We start from the raw sequence: 17,918 nt of genomic DNA, 5'->3' as shown, positions 1-17,918 counted from the left end.
GACCTGAAGACTTAGTGCCTTTGTCTATGGGGCCTCTCTGCAGTACAAGTTGCTATCTAATCTAGTTCTGAGATCCAGGGATGCTGGATTGAGATGATTTTGGTGCTAGTGGTGCCAAAGATACTGAGTGAGACAGTGATTGCTTATGGCTGTCTCAGGGCTCACTCTGGGGCCTTCCCACTCTCCTCTTAGATGATTTATTAAAAGGATCTGCAGGGAAGACTTACCTCTGTGACGGGGATCAAGAGAGTTGCCTCCATGAAGATGATCTTTTGGTGAGTGTGATCAGAAGTCACCAAGGTGGCGTTTTGAAAGGTATCTTGCTATATACGATGATAACCATTCCACTACATGTGTGCAATGCTGGCTCTGTACAGATAGCACAGCAAACTCCAGAAGAACCACAACATCAGATAAGGGTGGTCTTCTGAAGACCACAACATCAGATAAGGGTCAAAGGCCAGGTTTACTATAAATGAAGCACAGTAATAGACCTGGTAGACTCTACGAGGATACTAAGTGAGTGAAACAATGGAAATAGCTCCTTCGGTGGTGGGACTTTACTCTGCCCCCTAAGCTGGATAAAGACAAGACAGCCCCCTTAAGATATATTGATGGTAAAGGAACAAACCATCCCAATGTGCAAAGAATAAAGAATAGCAAATTTTCTAGGCAACAACCTTGACTTAACAAAGAAAACTTCTGAGAGATTATACAAAAAGAAATCTTACAAGAAATGTTAAGTTGGACAGATGACTAGGAGGAATATAGAAAATATTGCTCAAGCATGCAATGGGTGTAATCATGAAAGCCAAAACACAACTGGAGTTGCAGCTAGCAAGGCATGTGAAAGATAACAAGAAGTATATGTTAGCAACAAGGTTAGGGAAGTTGTAGGACCCTTACAGAATGGAGAAGGCAACCTAGTGACAGATCGAATGGAAAAAACTGAAATATTCAATGCTTTTTTTCTCCCTGCCTCCTTGGTCTTCACAGACTAGCTCAGACTGCTGTACTGGGCAGCATGGTATGGGGAGAAGGTGAGTAGCCCTCAGTAGTGAAACGAGTTAAAGGTTATTTAGAAAACTTGAACACACGTGTCCATGGGGCTGATTCTGAGAAATCGTGGTGATTGGGGCAGGTCCTAAAGAATTGTAAAAAGGTAGATGTACTGCCTGCTCTTTAGAAAAGAGGAGGAGGAGAATCCAAGTAACTACAGACTAGTCATCCTCACTTCAGTCGCTAAAAAAATGGAGTAAGTCCTCAAGGAATCCATTTTACATCATTTGGAGCACAGTAAAATCCACATGGATTCACCAAGGGCAAGTCTGGCTCTGTGAATATGGGGAAAAGCAGTGGACGTGATATACCTTGACTTTAACAAAGGTTTTCATAGGGTCTGCCATGGTGTTCTTGCCAGCAAGTTAAACAGAATTACTGTTTAAAAAATTGTTTTTAAAATTGATTAGTTCTAGAATATAGTAGAGCTCTGAAAGAGAAAGACAGTACACTGGAGAGTGGTAACTGTGTATAAATTTTCTGAATTAATACTGAAAATATTTTAAAGTTTGCTGATGCTAAAAATGAAAACTAGCTGCAGTTGTTGCACTTTCCCAATGTGTAAATTAGCTTCTGCTGCATCTAACAAAGAGATACTCATGCTTTTTACACTCTAAAAAAGGAAGTTACTCACCCAGTCATCCCCGGAGCTGTAGGATTGGAGACTTTTTCAAAGCAGTCAGGCTGTGCATGCACCAGCAAGCTTCTTGCACTGCTGGCAGTTAGACAGCTGAGCGCGGCCTGACCCTCTCCCCTCAGTTTCTCATCTACTGCAGAGCAAGTGAACTCTGAGTAGTGGGGAAGAAGGGAGAGTCATGGAACACCCACAGGGGGACACACCTTGAACAACAGTCATTACTGCACAGGGTGAGTATCTTCCTTTTCTTCTTCAGGTGATGTCCCCGTAGGTGCTCCACGTAAGGTGACTATAAAGCAGTACTACGGCTGGTGGGACTTGGAGTTACTGCTTCATAGCAGCAGATAGAACTGCCATAGCCACTGCTGTCTCTGCTGCCAGCTGAGGCATGATGGCGCAATGCTTAGAAAACATGTGGTCAGATGACCAGGTGGCTGTTGGATAAATAGCTTTGAGAGGCACACTGCTGAGGAATGCCATGGATATCATTGTAGCATGGGTGTAGTGTGCTCTTGGTGCCATCAGCAGTTGTTTGTTGCGAAGGGAATGGCACTTGAGTATGCAACCTGCTATCAGTTTGGAAATGTGTTGCGTAGAAATTGGGTTGCCTTTTGAATAATTTGTGATAGAGATGAACAGGCATGGGGACTTGCGAAATGTCTGAGTTCTGTCAATATAAAAAGCCAAAGCACTTCTGACATCCAGGGTGTGAAGCACAGCCTGTGTAGGAGATGCTTGAGACTTTGGGAAAAAAACTAGGTAGGATTATGGGTTCATTAATGTGGAAGCAGGTACTGATTTAGGTAGAAAGACGGATGTGGTCTGAGTCATTTTGTCTTGGTAAAGACCATGTACGGTGGACCCAACATTACAGCAGAGGTGATGGCCACTAGAAAAAGCACCTTAATTGTGAGGAGCAAGACAGGGCATGTGGCCATAGGTTCAAAGGGAGGTCTCGTAAGGGACTCAAGAACCAGGTTTAGGTCCTATGAGGATGAGGTTCATGAAGCTTTCTTTGGACAACTGAGACACGCTTCAAGATCGCAGGCCCTGGTTCTCTCATGGGCAACTTTAATCATCCTGACATCTGTTGGGAAACCAATACAGCAGTACACAGACAAATCCAGGAAGTTTTTGGAGAATGTTGGGGATAACTTCTTGGTACAAGTGCTGAAGCAGGGGCCATGTGCAGCTTGACCTGCTGCTCACAAACAGGGAGGAACTAGTAAGGGAAGTAGAGGTGGGTAACAACCTGGGCACCAGCGATCATGACATGGTAGATTTCAGGATCCTGATCAAAAGAAGAAAGGCGAGTAGCAAAATACACACCCTGGACTTCAGAAGAGCAGACTTTGACTCCCTCAGAGAACTGATGGGCAGGATTCCCTGGGCTGCTTCCATGAAAGGGAAAGGAGTCCAGGAGAACTGGCCGTATTTTAAAGAAGCCTTATTAAAGGCATAGGAAGAAACCATCCTGATGCACAGCAAGAAAAGCAAATATGGTAGGCAACCAGACTGGCTTACTGCAGACATCCATGGTGAGCTTAAACACAAAAAGGAAGCTTACAAGAAATGGAAACTTGGACAGATGAATAGGGAGGAGCATAAATATATTGCTCGAGAATGCAGGGGAGTTATCAGGAAGGCAAAAGCGCAGTTGGAATTGGGAAGTGAAGGACAAGAAAGGTTTCTACACGCATGTTAGCAATTACAGAGTGTGGGGCCCTTACTGGGTGAGGGAGGCAACCTAGTGACAGATGATGTGGGAAAAGCTGAAGTACTCAATGCTTTCTTTGCCTCGGTCTTCATAGACAAGGTCAGCTCCCAGACAAATGCACTAGACAAGGCAATATGGGAAGAAGGTGGACAACCCTTGGTGGGGAAAGAACAAGTTAGGAACTATTTAGAAAAACTAAACATACACAAATTCATGGGCACTGATTTAATGCAGCTGAGGGTACTGAGGGAGTTGGCCAATGTCATTGCGGAGACTTTGGCCATTATCTTAGAAAACTCGTGGAGATTGGGAGAGATCCCGGATGATTGGAAAAAGGCAAATGTAGTGCCTATCTTTAAAAAAGGGAAGAAGGACAATCCAGGGAACTACAGACCAGTCAGCCTTACCTCAGTCCCCGGAAAAATCATGGCGGGGCTCCTCCAGGAATCCATTTTGAAGCACTTGGAAGACGGGAAAGTGATCAGGAATAGTCAACATGCATTCACGAAGTGCCTGACTAATCTGATTAGCTTCTATGATGATGTAACTGGCTCTGTATACATGGGAAAGTCAGTGGATGTGATATACCTTGACTTTAGCAAAGCTTTTGATACGGTCTCCCACAATATTCTTGCCAGCAAGTTAAAGGAGTATGGATTGGATAAATGGAAAGATGGATAGAAAGCTGGCTAGACTGTTGGGCCCTACGGGTAGTGATCAACGGCTTGATGTCAGGTTGGCGGTCAGTTTCTAGCGGAGTGCCCCAAGGATCAGTTCTTGGACCGGTTTTGTTCAACATCTTTATTAATGACCTGGATGAGGGGATGGATTGCACCCTCAGCAAGTACGCAGATGACACTAAGCTATGGGGGGAGGTAGATACGCAGGAGAGCAGGTATAGGGTGCTGAGTGACCTGGACAGATTAGAGGATTGGGCCAAAAGAAATCTCATGAGGCTTAACAAGGACAAGTGTAGAGTCCTGCACTTGGGACAGAAGAATCCCAAGCATTGGTACAGGCTGGGGATTGAATGGCTAAGTAGCAGTTCAGCAGAAAAGGACCTGGGGATTACAGTGGATGAGAAGCTGTATATGAGTCAGTGTGCCCTTGTAGCCCAGAAGGCTAATGGCATATTAGGGTGCAATAGGAAGAGCATTGCCAGCAGATGCAGAGCAGTTATTATTCCCCTTTATTCAGCTCTGGTGAGGCCACATCTGGAGTATTATGTCTAGTTCTCGGCCTCCCCACTACAGAAAGGAGAGGGTCCAGCAGAGAGCGACCAAAATGATTAGGGGACTGGAACACATGACCTATGAGGAAAGACTGAGGGATTTGGGTTTGTAGTATGCAGAAGAGAAGAGTGAGGGCGGATTTGATAGCAGCCTTCAACTTCCTGAAGGGAGGTTCCAAAGAGGCTGGAGAAAGGCTGTTCTCAGTAGTGACAGATGGCAGAACAAGGAGCAATGGTCTCAAGTTACAGTGGGGGTGGTCTAGGTTGGATATTAGGAAAAATTATTCACTAGGAGGGTGGTGGAGCACTGGAATGTGTTACTTAGGGAGGTGGTGGAATCTCCATCCCAGGAGGTTTTTAAGTCTCGGCTTGACAAAGCCCTGGCTGGGTAGATTTAGTTGGGATTGGTCCTGCCTTGGGGAGGGGGCTGGACTTGATGACCTCCTGAGGTCTCTTCCAGCTCTATGATTCTATGAGGGCAGTGGAGCCCTGTGAAGGGGGTAAAGGTTCTGGAGTCTCCTGAGAAATCTTCTAATCATTGGATGCGCAAACACTGATAACCCCTCAATGCATTCATGGAAGGCTGTAATGGCTGTGAGGTGTACTTTAATGGAGGATATAGATAGACCTCCACTCCTTTAAGTCATGTAGGTAATCGAATACTGTACGAAGTGGGGCTTTGCCAAGGTTGGTGTACATCCGATAACACCAGGATGAGAAGAGCTTCCATTTCGGTAGGTAAGTTTTCCTAGTAGATTGCCTCCCGCTATGAAGTAAGATGGTTCTTAATCACTCAGCCCACTTCGGCTCCACAGAAGCAGACACGAGCCAATCCTGGAGGTGAAGGGTCTGAGGATGGGGGTGAAGTAGCTTATCTGCATTCTGGGAGAGGAGATCGCATCTTTGTGGAAGAGGATACAGTGGTTCAATGGACATGCAGGAATCAGGTCTATCTGGACCAGTATAGGGCCACTAGGATGACACGAGCACCATCTGAGTGGAACTTGCGCAGGATTTTGAGGATCAATGGTACTGGAGGGAAGGCGTCGTGAATTAGTTCGTTCTATGGGATTAGGAATGCATTGCCCTTGTGTTGCTCTTGGTTGCAAAAAGATCCATCATCAGGAAGTCCCACCTTTGGAAAAAAAATGGAATGTGCTACTGCTGGGTGGAGTTCCCACTCATAAGCTATAGTGAAATTGCAGCTGAGAGCATCTGCCATGATGGTGTTGACCCGTGGCAAATATGCTGCTCTGAAGACCTTGTGTTGAATATACCAGTTCTAGAGCAGTATAGACTCTGCACAGAAGAATCAGGAGCGAACTCCACCCTGTCTGTTTATGTAGAACATAGTAGTATTGTCTGTCAGTATATGAATGGTGCAATTGGTGATGGCTGAGAAAGTGCCTGCATGCATTCTGGACAGCTCTGAGTTCTAACAGATTGATGCACAGCATAGTCTCATGAGGTAAGTGTGTGCCCCACCCTATCAGAGATGTCAGTTGTGCTTTGTAGTGATGGTTCCAGTTGAAGAAAGAGAGCAAATTGCGGGGGAATGACCACCATTTGAGGGAGTCCAGTATTTGCTTGGGTACCAGGACTGGCTTGTGGAATGGGTGCGTGGATGGTGTATAGACTATCGCCAGACAATGCTAGATGAGCATACTGCACCACGTAAGTGGTGGCAGCCATATGGCCCATCAGTTATGGACAGCTGTAGAGGGATTCACCAGTAGGGTGGCGACTAGATCGTGCAGCTTATCGAACTTTTGTTGCGGTAGCTATACCCTGGCCAATATGGAGTAGAGCCGTACCCCTGTGAACTCCCAAGTCCTGCAAGTGATTGAGAGCTGACTTCTGCTCGTTTATTAGGAGCCCTACGTAGTTTAACAGTCTCTTGGTCTTTGACACCATTTCTGTTGCCTTTCCTTGTGTGACCTTTTAAAAGGCAAGCATTTAGGTACGGGAAGATCACAACCCTTGACATTGAAGGTAGGCTGTGACGACTGGGGAGATTGGGGGGGGGCCGGTGGAAGCAGGGCTGCCGGGGGGTGCGAGGTTAGGGGCAGGGAGCTGGCCGCGGAAGAGGAGGGCAGGGAGAAGAAGCGACTGCTGGAAGGAGGGCTGGATGCGGGGCTGGCCAAGGGAGATTGGGAGAAGCGGGGGGGACCTGGATGCCCGGGAGGGGGTTGGGGGAAGTGGGGCTAGCCAGAGGCACAGCAAGGGAAGCAGGGGGGAGAAATGAATCGGCCTGCGGGGAGTGGGACTGACCTGACCCCATTCCCCCTCCTCCCCCCCACCCACAAAGCATGAGTTAGTCCAGCACAGGGATTCTACTGTTCTCTCTCCCCTCCTCCCACACACCCCTCGAGTAGTTGCGAGCTATCTGGATGGTAGACACACTCATGCAGCATGAGCACATTTACCAGCCAGGCAGTTCGAAACTACAAACTGATACATCTAGTAATAATACAAGTTACCTACTGAAAAAAATACCAGACATGTTATATGTCTGGTATTTTCTCAGTTTGTTTTTCATGTGTTTATATTTTTGGGCTGTAAAAAGCAGAAGTGAAAAAAAAGGGTTCCAATTAAAGTAAAAAGTTTGGGAAACCCTGGTCTAACCACCTTTCTGTCTCTTACAGCCCATTTATCCAATCCATATTCCTTAACTTGCTGGCAAGAATATTGTGGGTGACCATATCAAAAGCTTTGCTAAAGCTGGCACTGGGAGATTTGGGAGGACCAGAAAACTTATTTGAATATTCATCATTATGCAAATGAACATTACTGGTCCTCCAAAAGTTCAGGAACCCCTGGAGTAGAGGATAGCCCTCCCATGGTGAATCTCGGGTAGCCTCTGCGTGCAGGATGTATTGAGATGTGGAAGTATTTGTCTTGTAGGTTGAGGGCTGTGAACTGAAGCTAATGTGACTATCCTGAAGCGTTGTTTCTGCAGGAACTTGTTCAGTTTGAGGAGGTCTAGATTCAGTCTCCTGTGTGCCTCTGGGTTAGGAAGTAAGCTGAGTAAAGCCCTCTTTCCTGGTACAGCTCAGGGACCTTCTCTATAGCTCCCAGCTGGAGGAGCTGATCGATCTCTTGCTCGAGAGGAATCGGGAAGGTGAAAGGGATTGTGTACCCCGTACAGATGATTTCCACAACCCACTGGTCAGATGTTATTGCATCCCAATGATGAAGGAAGGGACGTAGCCTGTGCTCAAATAGATGATTCTGACTTTGCACTAGATAAATGGAGAGGTTGGGCATACCCTCAATCAACATTTTAAATCTGCTGTTTAGAAGTCTGAACACCAGAGGAGCGTGGTGGCTGTGGGTGCCTCTTCTGGTTATGTTACCTGTACTGATTGTGTTAGTATGGCTTGTTTTGAGGACAGTTATACTGTGTGTCCCTGTTCCTATTGTAGATGGTGTATTGCTTTTACCTGTATGGAGGGGTGTACATGCCTATCGTGCATAGAATATTATGTGAGTTCTTGCTGCCATGCAAATCTCATCAATATTGGCTGCAAGTAGCTTCTGTTTGTCAAGAGAGGTCCTCCCTCCACCTTAGCTTGGAGGCCTTTGGGGACCTCTGTGGCATGTAACCATGAAGCCCTCTTCATGACCATGGCTGTAGCAGTTGCTCTTGTTGCCATATCAGCTATGTCAATCGCGAAGAACAGCGCGGTGCAGGCAATCGTGTGTCCTTCGCGGATGACTACTCTGAGGATGGGTTTCCTGGATTCTGGCAGGTGTTCCATCAATTCAGCTAACTTCCAGTAACTGCTGACTCTCAACTGCCAGCAGCATGAGATACTTGCTGCGCATGCGTTGCCCGACCGCTAACTGCTATGAAAAAGTCTTCAATCTTGCAGCTTTGGGGATGACCCATCACCTTACGTGGAGCACCGATGGGGACATCTTCTGAAGAATCCTCCTCCAATTATAACATTTCTCTCAAAGCTCTACTGTAGTTCATGCTGCTAAGTGAGAAGCAGAAGTCAGACTACTAGGTGGTCCTTTAATCTTCTTCCAACTGCTTGCTTTCGTCAACTTTAGTGTTGGGTCACCAGCTATAATGTACAATATAAGGCACTAATATAAAAATGCAAAACCAGATCCTCTACAGTGATGTTCCTCCCAATAGATTTTAAAAAAAACCCACAAAAACCAGTAAACAGTCAAAACCAAGATTTTATTAAGTATATATTTTGAATTGGTTTTATCCGTTAACACTAAAAAAGACTGCATTGCTCTAAAAATATAAAATGAAACTTTTCACTGAGTTGGAAGTGAAAACTTGATCTTTAGAATTCTGAATTTTTAATAATAATTGTAGGGACAATTCAAGGTCAATAGTGGTATACAAGTTCCATTACTCACTTGATGTAATGTAATTTCATCAGCATGCATATTCCAGGGATCCCTGCACATTAACATCAAAGTATATTGTCTTTAACCAGGGAACTGAAAGTCTCACACGCCACTACTGAATTTCAAGTATAACTTCAATCTGATTTCAATAAGGATTGTTTAAAATACAACAATAAGGTAGGGCCACAGGTTTCCAAGAAAGCTAATTGTTAAACTGCTCTGAAAGTGGACACAGGTCAAGAAATCCCCTCACGTCAGTTTTCTTCCACGTTTGCTACCATAGCTTCAATAGCGTTCCAGTCCAGTTTGCTAAGGATACTTCCTGTGCTTTCAGATATGCCGTCGACCTCATTAACACTAAGAGGAGAGAAGTCCTCCTCATGAGGTACAGATACCTGGGGGAAGAGGGTGAACAGTGAGCCAAAGTACAATACAAAGCCTCTAGCTATCCCAACACAGATAACAAAAGCGTTTAAAAACCTTTTGTGATGTAGTACATGTCCAATTTAAACAATCAGCTATTAAGACTTTGCTATAAAAATTCGTTGTCTAATCAGCAAGGCAATTGTGTTGCAGATGGCTACTCAGCAGAAGCCGAAACGAGCCCCAAGCATACAATAAATTAGCATGCACTTAAAGGTTATAAAGAAGGAAGTAGTATTCCCAGTCCATGCTACACCAATAAAGGCATGCTATGACCAACAGTTTTATAATGCAATCATGAGGGTATGCTACCTTAGCTACTACCTGCACTTTGGACGTGAACTTTATTGCAAAGGCAAAAGAGGTAATTAAGGGCATATGAAATACCAGTCCTCTAGATACAAGATAGATAGATTTCAACTCATTCCTATTACAATAAGACTCCTTACCTCAAGTAGGGAATCATAATTGTCATGAAGGATTCTTTGGATATCATCAGGGACACTCCAAGGACTTACTGAATCTCGCTCTGACTCATAATTAAGATCTCTCTCTTCTGTCTGAATTGCAATTGTATGTGGTGCAGGTCTTCTCAGATTCTTGGTACTGTGTGTCAGATAATCAGAAGCTGAATAGGGAAACACAAAGAAAACATGCCATTGTTTATTAATATGATTTTTATAAACTGAAATGTTGATTTTCAAATGTAGGTTGTGTGTAATGAGTAGCCCAGAAAAAACAAGAATCCAATTTCTTATGATGTAGGATGTTTTAATTTTGATTCTTTTAGCCATACTGGTCAAATGTTAAATTTGTTTTCCTCTCCTCTTGCATTTAGCAGCCTACAATGACTGACCAGGCACAATTTTAAGAGTTTTAAACAGAAAGTTGGAAATTGTTTCCAAATTAATTAAATCCCCATTGAAAAAAAATCTCCGCTTACTAGAAACTCTCCCTCTATATTAAATTTCTGTGAAAATATACCAAAGACTCTGAATTTTGGAGGAGTGTAAAAATACATTAATAAAAATGCTTCTCTAATTCTAGTTACACCAGCTCAGCATCAGATGGTGCTTTACAGTCCCCTAGAGTCTATAGAAGTGATGTTGCTACAGTTCAGTTTCTTGAAGTAGATGCTATACTTTCATCAACCCTGGGAGTCAATAATACTGGGGGGGGGATAGTCTAGACTCCAAACATGAAGTGATATTTGAAAACATCTTGGCTTTAGTAATTTATGCATTTGTCATTTTTTGGCAGGTCTACAAAAAGACGACAGGTTGAAACTCTCTGGTTCTGCAATATCCATGGTCCAGCAGAAACATATATGCTGCCAGACCAGTGAGCCCTGGTGACTAGTAGGTCAGGGCAGAGAGACCAGCAACTGGCAGCCCTGGGGGCCTGGAGTGCAGCCCAGCCTGCAGCCCTACAGGGCTGGGAGCTTGGCCAGTGGGGTAGGGAGCCCCATGAGCCGGCAATGAATGATAGATGTTGGAGGTCATGTCATTCAAAGTCCACAAACAACTGAAAAATAGCAACTTCATACAGAAATAATAAATATAACAATGAAACATAGTACCTCTACTCCATTAGTCTACATAATTATCAGTGACACTATGGTAAACCTGGCCAAAGGAGACCTGCATCTTAATATGTCCTAAATGTCTATCTCCTTTCTTTTCCAAACCTTGTCTGGCTGAATTAGGTCTTCCTTTGCTAATGCCCATCCTCTGGCTTGCATTGCCTTGCAACCACACTTTTCTTCGGTTAAAATCTGTCAGCATTCCTCTGCGAGTGGGTTGAGATGTTTGGTCTTGAGGCCGAAGGGCAACTTGGAAAAGAGAATTTTTTTTACAAGTTTCAAATAGAGCAGTGAATGTAAACCAAACTCAAAAATTATTGCTCAAGACTTTTCTGTACCTTCTCCTGCTTTAAACATTTGGAATTCCAGTCTATTTTAGAATCTAAATTTTGATTAACAATAGCTTTGCAAAAACGGTGGGAAATTTTCAACTGATAAGTTTTTGTGGGAAGAAAAGGTATACTTAATGGAAATCAGGTGGACCACAAGGTCTCTCTCAACTCATTTTTAAACACTGATACTCCTAATTTAATGTATGTGCCACAGAAAACTGGACTTTAATATGGAGGGCTAGAAGAGAGTCTGGAAATTAGTACATAAGAAAAAAGGCAGAACAATGGGTTCCAAATGCACAGTGAGAAACAGAGTTGCAATAAGGCATTCTAAATTTCTGCCTTTTTCTGCTCTGCAGATCTACAAAATATTGAATGTTTTCAATCATTAGTACCATATGACTATTTCCACTTTTCTATCCTAATTATATTTATTATTTCTAGGGCTGTCAATTGACACGCATTAACGCCTGTGGTTAAAACAGTCCAGGATTAATGCATTAATCGCAGGCTTTAATGCCACACTGCCCCTTTGAAATGCTGCTGCGGTGCTTCAAAGGGGCAGCGCAACACAGAGCCCAGGGTTCTGGGGAAGTGCTGCACTATGTTGCCGCCTCCGCGCGTGTTTCATAGGAGTAACCCTGGAGCCCAGGGTAAGCTGGGGACTCCTCAGCTGATCACAGGCTCTGCATGGCTCTTTCCCAGAACCCTAGAGTCAGATGAGGAGTCCCCAGCTGGCCCCAGGTTCCGCTGCCGTGCATAATCCAGAACCAGCTGGGCAATCCTGAGCTGACCCTGGGCTCCACTGCTGCCCCTCTGAAACACCGCATTGGGGTTTCAAAGCAGCTATTTGCTGCTGCCACTTTGAAGCAAAAGGGGGGTAGGGAATCAACTAGTCTAGTAGGCATTTGCTTATGGGTGAGTTGACTAGCTTTTAACTTCCCTACCGGGGATCAGCTGGAGTGCCCAGCTGATCCCCGGCTCTGCACTGTGCTGCCCCTTTGAAGCACTACTTCAGTGCTTCAAAGAGGCAGCACAATGCAGAGCCAGGGATCAGCTGGGCACTCCAGCTGATCCTGGGCTCCATGCTTTGCTGGTCCTTTGATGCACCATCAAAGGGACAGCGCTACATGGAGCCTGGGGGCAGCTGGGGACTTTCAAAGGGGGCAAACATGTGATTAAATTTTTTAATCACGTGAAAGCCCTAATTATTTATACTGCAGTACTCCCTAGATGCCACAAATAAGGGGAAACAGCAGTACCAAGAGTTGAAGAGATTTGTTCAAGTTCACAATGCGTTAATTTGTAGGAAAGATGGAAAGAGAACCCAGTTCATGAGTACTCTTCTCTCCCATGCTACCTCCTGTATACCGCTTCATAAACGTATGAGCTTAACTATTTTCTTACTATGATTCATACATTTTTCTCATAGAAATGATGAAATGTACAGCAAGTGCCCTGAAATGCATCCTGTTTTGAGGATGTAAAAGGGCATTCAGTCATTGGTAGACCACATCAAAACATGTAACAGTTCAAAAATTTTCAGGAAAAAAAAAAAGAGACACTAATGAAAAACTTTGCAATTCTCCCTATCTCCATTTTTCAACCAGCTCTTGTATTCAGTAATATCCATTTAAAAATACCATCTGAAATTTGCTGCAATAATTCATAAATGCAATAATTGTGTCTTATTGTTTAAATAGTTACATACATGAGAGTTTTTTAGACATAGCATTATTCAACTTTTAGCTGAAAATCACCATTTCTTTGTTGTGTATTGCTTACCTGGTCTAGAATTTCCAGGATAATGTGTTGCATGTCTAATCCCCCCTTCGGATATATTCTTCTGCAATACCCCAATGGCAGTTCCTAAAAAACACATACAAACAAATTGTATTGCAAGCAACTGGAGTACTTGTAATATATGTGGGTTCTCAAAAAGGGAGAGAGAGAGAGAGAGAGAGAGAATGAAGTAAGTGCTACGTCCTGGGTTCCATGCTATCCCTTATTATGGGCTCTGGACAAACTGCACAGTTAAAACCTTCATGAATACAGAAAGGATTGGTGAAGGAGTCACATATCTGATATCCTATGTGACAGTGACAATCTCATCTTAAAGGAACAAACTTATTAGTTTCCATGTACAAAGGTATCAAATGTGCAGGGAACTCAGACAATATCTTTGACTTGCACGCACATGCACGCACATACAAAGAAATTTCAGTTCTTACCCCTAGACTGAGGTAAACTATAGGGTGGAGTGGAATGGGATCTTGCTTGACCAAAACCTGGTTTGGCAGCAGTTCTGCTTCTTTCAGCTTGACTTGCTGACTGACTGCGACTACCAGGACGACTTCTAAAGCAAGAAGAAAAAATACATTATTTACTGCTGCTACTAATATACCATAATACCAATGTATTGCAATTATAACAGATTATGATTGAATAAAATACTATCTAGGGGAGGATATTTAATAATTTGTAACATGAAATCAAATATTTCCTACAAGGCAATAAACAACAAAATACAAAACAAAGAGTTAACTACCTCAGTGGGAGTATTTCTTTCTAGAAAAGGAGACGGGTCATGAGGCTCTGCTGAAAACCAATATATGTGTAAGTAGGGTGTGCATGAGCTCTCTTCTTACACATACGGATGAACTGGGGAAGACTATTTCAGCAACTGACCTTGTATGCATTAAGGATGTTAAACTGTGTTTAATCATGTAACCAATTAAAATTAGAGTTACCAGCGCCACCTCTCTCCCTCCCTGTACTGCTGCCTCTGTATCAGAGGCAACAATGCAGCAGAAAGAGAGCAGGTAGATCCCCGGGAGCCAGGTTAAAAGCAAGCACTCCATGAATACCTGGAGTCTGTGTGTAACCGTAGACATGGGTACACTTTCACATCCCTAGTTTGCACATACACACTTGCTTTGCCTGTATGTGGCACACCATGGAGCTACTTTGCCCAAAACATCATTTTTGGTTGTGTTGGATCACAAGTTTCTTTGTTACTGAATGCAGAGGTAATAAAGGGTGTATCTAACACTGCAGGGCTAAATTTGAAATAAGCTACGCAAACTGAGCTATGTCAATTGCATAGCTTTTTTTCCAAAATAGGGAGCCTTTACACAGCACTTATTTTAAAATAGAGCACTCTTCCTCTGACTTCCCTTATTCCTCATACAATGAGGGTTACAGGGGTCCGATAAGAAGTTCTCCAGCTTGACAGTATTTTTACACTATATTGAAATAACTGCCTGCGGTGTGGACCTGGACTACGTTATTTCGGAATAGTGCTAGTTATTTCATACCTAAACTAGTGTTATCTTTGGTGTGTAAATCAAGGGAAGCAAAAGTGTGTTTGGCGTACACTCATTGAGCAACTTATCCTCAACTGAACTGCAGTCACTGGACAGGGAGCCAATGGACAGGTTTTGTATCTAGTGGTGTAGGTGGTACTTATGTATCCTAGTCTCCATTTAACTGTGTTTCCAAGAGGGGAGGTATTGCCTGTTAAGTCACTCCTGAGGGTGATGTGTAATCTTCCCAGATTACTGAGTGGGGGCTCAAGCTGGTTCTGTGTTGTATTAGCTGGGGAACCTAGGGCCAAGAGGCTGGACTCAGTCCCTGGCTTGCCTGTTTCTGGCCCCCAAGACACAGGGCTCCCCCAGCATTGGGGAGCCCACCCTGGTGCTCTGGGCCCCACCCCCTCCTGCCATGGGGTGGGAGCACAGAAAATCTACTAGGCTGGGGCCCCCTAAGCTCTGGTGTGCAAGGGAAATGTGAGGAGAGTCTTTCTCCTTCTTGGTCAGGGGCCACGTCAGTCGGGGGCTATGCACTTCTCAGTTGTGCACAGCCCCTGACTGATTTTTCTGTGGGTCAATGGCCCTCATACCAAAAAAGGTTCCCCACCCCTGCTCTAAATATTGAGCACAGCCCTTGTTGCTTCTAACTCCACCGAGCTGAAGTGTTACTCATGCAGCTACAAGTAGGGTCAGGTAAGATATTTAGTTTTTACTAGTCTAGGACTTATCTAGTAACAGTCAACTTTATTAAAAAGTATTACAGGACTCATGGACTCTCGCATGAGCCACCAGATTCCCAACTGTGCTCAGTATCTCCAGGATGCAGGTAAGTGGTGGTAGATTTGAAATAGCTGGTTGATTCTGGAGCTGACTATACTATCTGGCTATGGCCTCCAAGAGGCAATCCAACAGCCAGGTCAGCACAACAGTGTTCAATGCCCTGTTCTCTGGTGCTTGCAGGGGATGGTGTAGAAGCTAGCTATATACTAGTTGTAGGCCAGCTGGAGACTTCCACACACCAGGTGAAGCATCAGCTAGAGAGATCCAGCCTTTTTGTACTGTATACTTCTTCTACTGCTATGACATTTAATTTATTTGAACTTATCCCATGTCACACAGGATTTAAGATTATCATCTCTAATTAGCAAATCTGAAGTGCAAGAGAGAAGCTGTACAATCAATGTATGTCTGAACTATAAATACGTTACCCTCTAGCAGATATGAGATGCTGCTTTCTGAAATCTCGAGGGAATATCGTTGTTTTGGACAATGGTCTAGATTCACTTGCAGGAAGCTGTACTGTCTCGGATAACATCTCATTCATTAGGGCAAGTGCTTGTGAGACTCTAAGACTATGATGCTCAGACAACAGGGCTCTTTGGAGAAAAAAAGTAAGGCAAAATTACACATTAGTTAACATGGGTTCCCAAACTGGGGGGCGTGAAGAGATTCCGGGGGGGGAGGAGGCACGAGGCAACCCAGCCCCTCCCCCCCATAAAGTTTTGCTGTTTGGGGGTGGGGGGGGCGATGAGGGTTTTTCAAAAATCAAAAAGGGGGAATGATGCCGAGAAGTTTGGGAACCACTGCGTTAGTACATTATAAAATTCAGTGAAAGTTATTTTAACTACATCTTTTTATGGATTCCTCAATTTACTTTGGTAACATCCTTTTATGATTGTTACTGAAAAGCTTTCTGCAATCACTTAACTTCAGTTGTACAAAAATAAGACATTTGTTAGAATCAACAGCTACAATAGAATGAATCGGAACATATTAAAATACTTTATAGAATACAAACATATAGATCAGAAAAAGTTAAATACAGGCAGTCCCCGGGTTACATACAAGATAGGGACTGTAGGTTTGTTCTTAAGTTGAATCTGTATGTAAGTCGGAACTGGTGTCCAGATTCAGCCGCTGCTGAAACTGATCAGTTTCAACAGCGGCTGAATCTGGACGCCAGTTCCGACTTACATACAGATTCAACTTAAGAACCCCAGGCATCCCCAAGTCAGCTGCTGCTGAAACTGATCAGCGGCTGATCCCAGGAAGCCTGGGGCAGGGGCTTCCTGTAGTCAGCCGCTGGTCAGTTTCAGCAGCGGCTGACTTGGGGACGCCTGGGGCAGAGCAGCTGGGGTGCTGCCGGGTTGGTCCATTAGCGCAGAGGAGCGGTGCTGCGGGATCAACCGGCAGCGCCCCACCTGCTCTACCACAGGCCCAGGGCTTTGCTCCACGTCTCCCTGGCCTGCTGGGGGGGGGGGGGGGCGCACTAGCTGCCCCCCCCCCCCCCAGCAGACCAGGGAGATGCTGAGCAAAGCCGCGGAGGACCTGGGCGGGACCGCGGCGTTGATCGGGCTCCTCTCCTCCCCCCCCCCCCCCCCCCAGCAGACCGGGGAGATGCAGAGCAGCTTTTCTCGCCCCGGAGGACACGGGTGGCGGGACCGGGCGTCCCGCTGCTCTTGTCGTCCGGGGCGAGAAAATCCCCGTTCGTAACTGCGGATCCGACATAAGTCGGATCCGCGTAACTCGGGGACTGCCTGTATTCAACTTTCTGCCTCAACTTTGAGAGAATTATGGTATTCAATGTTTTACATAAAAAAATATTAATATCTGAAACTCCAGGATTAAGACAGATATAATTATCCAGGGACTGAGACTGGCAGAATGGTAAATTAAAAAGTAAACGCGAACTCCCAGAATGACACACACAGAAACTTACTTATCTTTTTCATCTTTCTTCTTCTGGCTCAATTTGATATCCTTTGCAGTGAGGCCAAATTGCTATAAAATAAAATGCAAATAAGTATTTAACTCACACTCACACTCACACTCTCTCTCTCTCTATATATATCTATATAAAATCAGTTCACCTCCCAAAAATCTTATTAGGTATTATTTATTGTAGCTACACTTTTGAAGTTAAATTGTTGTCTTTGCGGCACAACCTAGAGTAAGGAGCAAAATGGAACTATACTAGCCTACCAGGAGTTCAGGCAAAGATTATGGCTCCTGTCCACCCAAATTTAGGAAACATACCCAACTTCTTGAAGCCCAACAGCTTATTCATATGGCACAAACTCTGCCGAGTTACCACTCCTGCCAGTGTAAACCACATGCTTTAAATTGCAGCCTATTTTATTTTCAAAGAACATAAGAACGGCCATACTGGGTCAGACCAAAGGTCCATCTAGCCCAGTAGCCTGTCTGCAGATAGTGGCCAGCACCAGGTGCCCCAGAGAGGGTGGACAGAAG

General features: G+C 44.4%; 1 protein-coding gene and 1 long non-coding RNA gene across 5 annotated transcripts in view; one reads left to right on the top strand and one right to left on the bottom strand.

The window, feature by feature from the left end:
- The window catches only part of LOC102459771 (uncharacterized), a 28,318-nt gene extending 17,187 nt beyond the window's left edge, over positions 1–11,131 (top strand). The window contains exons 2-3 of the long non-coding RNA XR_001369343.3: positions 193–275; positions 10,702–11,131. This is a non-coding gene — a long non-coding RNA (uncharacterized LOC102459771). The remainder of the gene's footprint in view (positions 1–192; positions 276–10,701) is intronic.
- CPLANE1 (ciliogenesis and planar polarity effector complex subunit 1) overlaps positions 8,821–17,918 on the bottom strand; it is a 170,529-nt gene continuing 161,431 nt past the window's right edge. For all 4 annotated transcript variants that reach the window (XM_089779416.1, XM_075932522.2, XM_089779415.1 and 1 more), the window contains 7 exons: positions 17,386–17,447; positions 15,875–16,042; positions 13,587–13,711; positions 13,141–13,224; positions 11,129–11,272; positions 9,891–10,069; positions 8,821–9,413 (listed from right to left, as the gene is read on the bottom strand). In XM_089779416.1, coding sequence (XP_089635542.1) covers positions 9,273–9,413; positions 9,891–10,069; positions 11,129–11,272; positions 13,141–13,224; positions 13,587–13,711; positions 15,875–16,042; positions 17,386–17,447 — 903 coding nt within the window. In that variant the 3' untranslated portion in view covers positions 8,821–9,272. The remainder of the gene's footprint in view (positions 9,414–9,890; positions 10,070–11,128; positions 11,273–13,140; positions 13,225–13,586; positions 13,712–15,874; positions 16,043–17,385; positions 17,448–17,918) is intronic.

This window comes from Pelodiscus sinensis, chromosome 6, assembly GCF_052426305.1.
Source record: "Pelodiscus sinensis isolate ZL-2025 chromosome 6, ASM5242630v1, whole genome shotgun sequence".
NCBI classification, from domain to species: Eukaryota; Metazoa; Chordata; order Testudines; family Trionychidae; genus Pelodiscus; species Pelodiscus sinensis.
Note: the sequence above shows the minus strand (reverse complement) of the source record. Positions and strands in the feature narration are given on the sequence as shown.